The sequence below is a fragment of the Hydra vulgaris genome, chromosome 01 (genome assembly GCF_038396675.1).
Source record: "Hydra vulgaris chromosome 01, alternate assembly HydraT2T_AEP".
NCBI classification, from domain to species: Eukaryota; Metazoa; Cnidaria; class Hydrozoa; order Anthoathecata; family Hydridae; genus Hydra; species Hydra vulgaris.
In genome coordinates, this window is record NC_088920.1 from 2702548 (window position 1) to 2712500 (window position 9953).

Sequence of the window (9953 nt, forward strand, 5' to 3'; positions counted from 1 at the left end):
AAGAAAAGCGGGGAAAGAAGAAGGTAGTCTTAACAGATACGTGAGTGGGAATTTTTTTTCTTATAAGTGAGTTTATATTTTCTAATTCTTAAGATGTAAACCGGTCCCACAAATTAGAAAAAAATAACTAAAATTTTTTTGATAGATTTAAGATACAGTTTCATTGTTCATAACATGTATAATTGAATAAACAGGGGTAGGGGGTCTTAATAAGCTCAGGGTGGATGGGAATACTTTTCGAAAATTATTAAACATCAACTTCTGTGTATTAAGCACAAGATACCACCAAATACCACTTTTTTTTACTTTCTTTTTTTATAATTCCTGTTTTATAAGTAACCAATTTAATCTTTAATATATTTATATATATATATATATATATATATATATATATATATATATATATATATATATATATATATATAGATATATATTATATAAATATATATATTTTATATATATATATATATATATATATATATATATATATATACATATATATATATATATATTTACATATACATATACATATATAAAAAAATATATATATATACACATATTTATATATGTATACATATATATATATATATACATATATATATATATATATATATATATATATATATATATATATATATATATATATATATATATATATATATATATATATAGATATATATTATATAAATATATATATTTTATATATATATATATATATATATATATATATATATATATATATATATATATATATATATATATATATATAAATATATACATGTATTATATATATATATATATATATATATATATATATATATATATATATATATATATATATATATATAATATATATATGCATATATATATGTATATATATATATATATATATATATATATATAATATATATATATATATATATATATATATATATATATATATATATATATATATATATATATATATATATATGCACGTTACTAAAGTGGCGGTAAATACCGCCGCACTAAACTTTAAAATTTGCTAAAGTGGCGGTAAAAATCATGACGCAAAATACCGCCACCTAAAGTTAATATTTTGCTAAAGTGGCGGTAAATACCGCCGTACTAAGCTTTAAAATATGCTAAAGTGGCGGTAAAATGTAAATCAAAGCAAACCGTGACAAATAGCTAATATTTTACTTAAGTGGCGGTAAATACCGCCACAGAATTATTTATCTTGCTCACAATACGGTTTCACTAATCTTAAAACATCGATGAGTGTCAATAAAATCTAAGTATAAAAATTATCAAAATACAAAAAATGGTACATTTTAAGCTTTTTATAATTTTCTTTTGAATTTATAAACATAAGGTAGAAAAAGTTCTTTGTTAAATGAAATTGTAAAATGAAAATGATATTTTAAACTGACTTGGGTCAACATGTTTAATTTTTGCAATTTAAACATTATTATCCTTGATTGATGGAAGAATTGCTCCTTGATGGCTTATACAATTGCTCCTTGATCTACTTTCCCTAAATAAGTACTTTGAATACTTACTTAACATAAATACTAAACGTGCGTTGCCCGAAAAAATAGACTTGACTTTAAATTTTTTTTCACTCAACGCCAGTTAAGTAAGAAAAAACTCTTCTGGTTGTTATTTTTGGTGAGTAGGAAGACAATAAGCTCTTTTATAATATAATGCCTAATATCGAACTAGCAAAAAATAAAAGTATTGTTATTATGGCAAAAGTATTGTTAATATGTTATTGCATATTTTAATACTAAATGAGGAGCTTATTTAGCAAACGCGCTGAGTCCAAGTAAATTTATTTTGATTAACCAACGAAAAAGGACTATTAGTAGTTACATAGCAACCAATATTTTCTCAAACTATTTTTACGACTGAGAGTCTTTTAATGTCTAATAGATTTCAATATAGGGTTAAGTGACCAAGTTCCAGCCTCATCTTTACAATTTTGTTTGAAAAAAAAAGTGTTAACAAATAGGCCTATGCGACAATCATAAACTGTTAGAAAATTAATACTTTCAGCATTGAGGGCATAATTTTATTTCTTATAAGTAAAAACTGCACAGACAAAGATGAAAGAAGGTAAACGAATTTGACAAAAACTCAGCAACTTTGACCAAATTTCAACCGTGAAGTTATCATTAATAGATTCTGGAATATTGCAAATCGGAAAGAATTATTCATATTATAAATTTAAACTTTGATTACTAGATTAATTCTTAAGTCAATTTAAAAGCCACAATTCAAATATTGTAAAGCATAAAATATTTTAAGTCAATTTGTATTAAATGATGTAAACCATTTAACATAAATATCTTACATTTCTGGGTGTATGAATTACATGGCCGGAATAAGATCTTACTACCATGTACAGTTAAGTAAAAAATACAATAAATAAAAGTGACTCAGCATTATCTCGAAGCTAAGATAATAATTTTTAGAAGTATATTAATAACTTAAAAAACATAACATCCTAGGTACTTAAGATTTTATATTTTTACATCTAATCGCTTTCTTTATTTTAAAATTATTTATGTTATACTAGCAGTAAGCAACCCGTAATACGAGCTTGTAATAATTAAATAACAATTTAACTTGATATATTATATGAAAAATATAAAATACAAATATATCTATATATAGGGCTGCCATTGTCCCGGATTTTCAGTTGAAGAACGCTATGAAAGTTTTAATTAGTTTAACGTTGTGCTCTCATCCGTAAAAATCGGGACAATGGCAGCCTTATCTATTTAATATAATCCTTTTGGTTTTACTCGCTTTTATTAATCTTGGCATTAAGTAAAGACCATGTAACTTAAGATATTATGTTCTTTTTAATAACAGCATGCACCAGAGAAGGAAAGCCAAGTACAACTTACCATACCTAAATAAAAAAAAAAAAAGATCATTTTGAACTACAAAAGCATTATTTTACATATTTATTATTGTATTTTAGAATAAGTAAGCTTATTAATAAATGGGAGCATTATTTTACATATTATTGCGTTCATGAATTAGTGACTCGTAAAACATTTCTTAAACATGGTCATAATTATGGTACCAAAAACTACATAAGAGCTTAGTAATAATAGAGTGTTCCAATAATACTCTCCTTTATTAATAAACTTTTGTTAAATCGAGAGGAGACAGACTGTGTTTCAAAGGCACTGTGTTAAAAAAAAGTTACAACAAATTATTATATTCAAACTTAAGTTGTTTTTAATGACAATGGCAAAAAAAATATATTAGCACAAAATAGCTATAGCACAATTAACCATTAAAAAAAGACTTTTAATGTTACCTCAATAGTTTAGAATCTTGATTTTTTCATAACTGTGAATAATGATTAACACAGTAAATTTCATATCATATAAATTTACTAAATTAAAACCATGTTTCAACAGTAAGCAAACTAATAAAGCAATGGCAACTAAAAAAAAAACAATTATTTTTGAACATCAAAAAAAAAAAAAAATCATTTAATTTTAGGATAATTATAATCAGTTATATGAAAAGTTAATAAAGTTTGATTCGTAAAAAAATGCGGTGACTAATATTAGAACTAAAATATATACAACAAATCTGATAATAATCTAATTAATTACAGTCATAAAAACTAAGTTATTATAATAATCTTTAACTTATCAGTCGCGATATCGAAGAATATCTGAAAGTAATGAGAAACAAAAAGTTAAGTATAATAAAAAGTAGATATACATAAGGTTGAATTTCAAATCAATTATAAATATTAGAAGTATTTTGGACCCATCACTTATCTGATGGGTCCAAAAAATTATAATTGGTAACTTTGAAAGAAAAAAAAAAGATATGCAGCTTAACAAATTCTAGTATTTATATTTTGATACTGATTATAGCAAGATTTATATTTGGTCTTAGTTCTAAAGTGTCTTAAGTAAAAAATAATTAACAGAAATTAGGACCACCTGGCACTGTGACCACTGGGATAACAATCTTGCTTTACACACTGCTAAGTAACACCGCTTTTAAAACATAAAAAAAAACAAAAAAACTGAATATAAACATATATAAACTTTGAACATATATTTTATAAACTATTAACATTTACTTTATTACACATGAAAACATACTTATCATAAAGTATTAATTAACAACATTTGAAAATAAATTTGTGTATTTTTTTAAAAACACACCACTATATTGGGTTGCAGATAAAAAGTAATAAAAAGATTTGGTTACCAGATCTTTTTTATTACTTTAACTTTTTAATTATAACCATAGTACTTTCATACTATGGTTATAATAGTATAGAATAGAAAACTATAACACACCCTGGTTTAACATTATGATTGTTACCAAGGTTGCTTACATCTTCATGTAAGGCATCATATTGCATGCTTCTCAGTTTGCTTTGGTTATTTCTATGAAAGACAATACTCTTCAATTTTAACATATGCATCAGCAGCATATCGCTGAAATAGTTTCTTGCCATGATCTCTAACAATGTTGCATGTTCAGGTTTGCGAACCAATTATGTCATTTCTTGGAAAAAAAAGTGAATAAGCTGTAGGATCTAAGTTAGCTGACATACTCAATATAACTTTTGAATTACCTTTTGGGTAAATAACTTCCCTGGAAGCAAATTCAATTTGCAGGGCCCTAATTCCATTGATATATATTGATATATCACTGGAATGTAAAAACAATGGAAAAAAGTTAGTATTTAGTTAGTAACAAATATACTTATATTAATACTATACTTTATATAGAATATTTTACAAATAGTATATAAATATATATAAATAAGTCTCTCTCTATAGATTTATGCTAAATATATAAATATAAATTATAATATATAATTATATAAACACAAAATCTCATTTTTACACATCTCATTTTAGTTTATGTAAAAAAAATATACTGAAAAGTATTCAATGTACTAAGCACATTGTTTGCACCTAAACTGTTCACTTGACTTTAGTTTCTTTTTGAGACCAGAGCAGGAAGAATGATACCAACTATTACAATAATCGCATTGAATCCAAGGAATTGTTTTAGTTCTTTTTTTAGGAAGATCATCAAAACCACATTCCTTGCAACTGTCATTTTGTTGAACTTGGATTACACTACTTTCCATTGTAATATTTTGCAGAGATTCGGAGGTCTTAGGCAATAAGGATGAAGGCTTACTTGTTTTAGTACCGAATATTTTGAATGCACGCTGTCTGGTTGCAGCTGGTCTGCCACGGACTTTCGGTATTGTGCCAAAAAATAATTCTTCAGTAAAAAGTTTTGAAAATGGACACCGCTCATTAGATTGAGTTAATGCAACACCATTTGTTGAAGCCTCAGTTGTTTTAACAGTTGATGCAACATCAGTTATTGTAAAATCAGTTATTGCAAAATCAGTTGATGCAACATCAGTTGATGCAACAATGGCAGTGTCAAGACTGGAATTAACAGTTAGTTGTTTATCTAAGACATCAACATATTTTGAGGAACCTGAAACAACTGCATTGTTGTTTATTTCAAAATGAATTGACTCAATGTTCTCTAAAGCTTTAAAAGCTTCTTCTGGAGTATTATTAAATATAAATTTCTGCAGACGTTAAATACTTTCATAATATAATGGAATTGTTTTCTGCGGCTGATCAGCTACGTAAGATACAATTTCTTTCATTAACAACATTATAGAATTGAACCTTGAGGAACGTGACAAATTTGGAGTAACACGCGGAATAGAGATGGTAGTGCTTTGTGAAACATCGGCCAAGTCTGGAGTATTAGTAGACAAGAGCCACCTGCATTATTAATACTTAACCATTGTTGATAATATTAAATGTAATATTTAAAATGATAATATAAACACAGATTCAAGTTACCAAGATGGCCAAAAAAAAAAAACCTACCTGGAAGCAATTGTTTCTGGTCTGAATAAGTCTATTTCATAAGCAATCCATACCACAAACAAATGACGACAAGGTAGCCCCATTTCTTTTTGAAAATTGCATGAACAATAAAAATCAAGATCTATATAATATGCATTATGCATAGAAGGGCTGGTTACCACAAACCCTGATGTGCTATGATTCTAGTGTATTAAAAGAAATGTAATTAAATAAAAAACAAGCTATAGGAAAGATTATTATAATACAAGCATTACTTATATCAATAAATGACAATTTAATTACTTCGCTAACAGTATACCCATTACAACAAGCCATCTCTACCTCATTCTGTAATAAATTAGAAGAATAACAAGTACATATCTTAAAATACTTTTCTAATAAAGGAGAAGATTTGTTGAGTGTAACATTTTTTAATGTATTTTCAAAATCCCGATGAGCAGATTCCATAGATCGAAGAGATGACATACCCAGTAAATTGTTCACTAATACATCTATATCAATTTTTGAAGATGAAATTAATTTCTTTAGAGTACCATGGAAGCTAAAATAATGTCAACAATATGTATTGCTATGATGACCTTTTTCAAAAAAAAAGTTTTAGAACCGTGTTTCCACACTAGTGTGGTTTAGATGGTTCTCCAAAATGCCATTTAAATGCCACTATGGAAGAGTTAAAGCAATTTTTTACTATGAAATGTCCCTTCTGAATTAAGTTGTACTGGATAACAATTTACCAGTAGCAGCATACAACTTGATGAAACTAGTATATTAACATAGTATAACAAACATTGTTTTAAGTATATAGACAAGTATAATAAACTTTTGCACACAAGAAAGAAACAAAAAACAATTCTAGAAAACACAAGTTTTTAAAAAACTAAACCTCTCTATTCGATTATTTGTATGATTGCTAAGGTGACATACATTTTTGCGACCAAAAGCTGTTATAGATTCTTTATATGGTATCCAATTTTCCACAAAATATTGGTAAAAACATGGTATATCTTTTAAATTTTCAATAGCTGAATTAAACTCCAATTCAGTATTGGCGTTTAGCATCTTTTGTGTATACTAAAAAAGGTAAATGATAGAAAAAATCAATATACAAACAATAATTTCTATTAAAATCAGTTATCAGATCAATCATTGAAATGCTAATTCATCAACAAAAAATCTTGAAAATTTTTATAAAAATCTATAAAAAAGCTTTAAACTCCTATTATTCATTTTGAAGCAAAATTATAAAGACTTACAAGACAACAAAACTCATTCTGTGTCTGATCTAGGCCTAATAGATTTAAATGCCGGTCTATTGCACGTAGGACATGGAAATAACATATCAGAATTTTAACGTTATTCCAACATTTACTAATGGCATTAATTTCTGCTAAATCTTTGTCTACAACAACACATTGTGTATTTGATAAATCATTGCATTCCGCAAAATATTCTAGAAACTGTTCAATGTGGATTTGGTCTTCACTTGTCATTATGGCAAATGCAATTGGCTGTCCAACACCATCACAATCTTCCACCAACAAAGTGAACAGAGGGTAACGATAATTATTTGTCTAAAAAACATATTTATTCAACATTTATAAACACAATCTAGCATAACTACAATCCCTGGCATTATGGTAAGGAATTAGATATGTAAAACACAATTACATTGTACTGAGAGCCAAATTGTCAATCTGTCAATCAGCAGTGCTTTATCTACTTGTCTCTATTCAAAATGTCTTGCTTATTAAGGACTTTTGGAAGGCATTAATAAGGCTTAGAGAGTGAGATTTTTTTAGTTCATTTTTTTAAATTTTTATAAAATTTGGAAAATTTATACAATTACTATTATTAAATCTTTAAATCTGATTGATTTGTTCGTGATTATAAAAAATCATTTTTTTTCAAAAAATCTTTTTTTTTCAACAAATCATTTTGTTAATTTATTTATAATTTGGTTTAAACCAAGATTATTATAAACCTATCAATCCTGTTTTTAAATTTTAACATACTAAGTTACATGCCATAAGAAGTAAAATACAGTGTATGATACAGAGATATTTAAATTAATATTTTTGAACCTTATAAGTGGCATCCATCTGAATCATTTCTCCATATTTGTAGAACAATTTTCTTTGCATATCTGTTTGAAAAAACAAACCTTGAAATTGATGATCTTCTGTTTCTAAAAGGCGGAAATGAACATTTGGTAATGTAGAGCGCAGTCTTGCAGTCATCGTTGAACCTAATAATACAAAAAATACTAAATAGAATGTATTACAAATAAAATAGTAACATGTAAGCATTAAACTTCATTTATTACCCTGATTTTACAAGGACTTGCTTTCGATTGTGCATATCTTTAACACACACAGCTAAACCTTCCTTGTGTAATACTTGTGAAACAAGACTAGGATTTCCATTTGCGGAAAACATGTTATCAACATCTTCTGCCAGCTTCCCCAAAGGGCGACGATGTTCTGGATATAACCTAATCAATTCTAGAGAAACATCATGATTGTGGTTTAGTTGACATGTTGATACAACAAAGTTACCCATGACACGATTGAATCTGTAATTATATAAATAAACTGATTCATGAAAACATAAAATGAAACTTTTTGTTAAAAAGTTTTTTTCTAGTTTCAAAAAGTACTTTTTGTAAGCAAAGTGTTTGTTTTCTTTTTGTTTTAAATTGTAACAGTTATGGCCCTACACTTGTGTAGTTTAGACAGTTTTAAATGTTACAGAGCAGGAGTAATATAATTAATGTGACAATCAATAGATTACCATCCAAGTTATAAAAGCTCTTCCTACACATAATATATGTCCCATGGTCAGATAGCTTAGTTGGCACTGTACCTTTGCTGAGTCAACAATGTCTTTGGATATAATTTATGGTTTATAACAATATATAGCATAAAATAAATAAAAAATAACAAAATAAAAATTTATCCTAAATGACCTATGGTATTTATTAATTCTGAATCACATATGGTGTTCATTTATTTTAAATGGCCTATGGTGTTTATTTATTCTAAATGATCTATGGTGTTCAGTCTTCTCCATTTAAAATTTACTGACAGCGCACAAAAAAGCGCTGGCCGGAAAGTCACTATTTGTCTAGCGTGCGCGATTTAAAAGATATCTGTTTTTTGTACTTCTTAATATAGAAAAAAAGAACCTTTAAATGAAAAAAAAAAGATTTGTTGCAATTTATAAACACGCTTGAAAATTATTGGAGAGCGCTAGAAAAAACACTGACCAAAGTTTTGGCAGACGTGTGGGCGAGCGCAAAACTGCAAGAGCGCAAAAGTGCTCGCTAAACAGAGAAGACTGGGTGTTTAATCATTCTATATGACTTATAGTGTTTATTTATTTTAAATAACATATAGTGTTTATTTATTCTAAATGACATATGGTGTTTTTTTATTCTAAATGACCTATGGTGTTTATTTATTCCCATAAATGACTCGTGTAGTTAGTATGTATTCTAACATGAAATTCAATAATAACATTTATAAATCAAAATTCTTACACAATGGTTATTTGCACAGAACATCCATTAGCAAAAGTATGAGTCTAAAAAAAAAGGAACACAAAAAAAAACAGACATTAAAGCTTACAGCTAAAGTTTGGAATAAATAAAAACTAAATAAATCACTGGTAGGTAGGATTCATACACAAATAGGCTAGGTTATATAACATTGTGAAATAACTAAATATAAAAAAATATTAACTATAAACATTGTTTTGTTATTACGACTACCTGACGCTTTCCTTTTCCTCGAGATTTAATTGCTCCAAAATGTTTACACTCCCAGTTTAATGACTGATACTGAATTTCTAATGGGAGCTGACTATTAGGGGAAACCTAAGAAAAGCAAAGAAAAAGCATATTCTAATTATATCATAAATCAAATAAAATTAAATGATCTTAATTAATGATCACCTAATATAAATCTAAAAAAATGTAAAATTTTATTATTTTATTAATCAGATGTAAAAATGTTTTTGGTGATGTTTATAACCAACTATTTAAAAAAATCA

At 26.6% G+C, this 9953-nt stretch overlaps 1 protein-coding gene across 1 annotated transcript; it reads right to left on the reverse strand.

The window, feature by feature from the left end:
* Window positions 1–6710: 6710 nt before the first annotated feature.
* LOC136074733 (uncharacterized) lies at window positions 6711–8111 on the reverse strand. Its single transcript, XM_065787062.1, has 3 exons — window positions 7985–8111; window positions 7157–7474; window positions 6711–6974 (listed from the first exon to the last, which is right to left on the reverse strand). Exons 1-3 carry the CDS (start codon window positions 8042–8044, stop codon window positions 6756–6758), a joined length of 597 nt encoding a protein of 198 aa, XP_065643134.1. The 5' UTR covers window positions 8045–8111; the 3' UTR covers window positions 6711–6755.
* Window positions 8112–9953: the final 1842 nt, after the last annotated feature.

Bases quoted from the DNA above. Each gene is read 5' to 3' on its own strand.
- LOC136074733 (XM_065787062.1), bottom strand. From the start codon at position 8,044: ATGCAAAGAAAATTGTTCTACAAATATGGAGAAATGATTCAGATGGAT. The intron at 7,475-7,984 runs GTTCAAAAATAT...TATGTTTTTTAG, and splicing joins AGATGGATGCCACTTATAAG to ACAAATAATTATCGTTACCC. The intron at 6,975-7,156 runs GTAAGTCTTTAT...TACCTTTTTTAG, and splicing joins AGAATGAGTTTTGTTGTCTT to TATACACAAAAGATGCTAAA.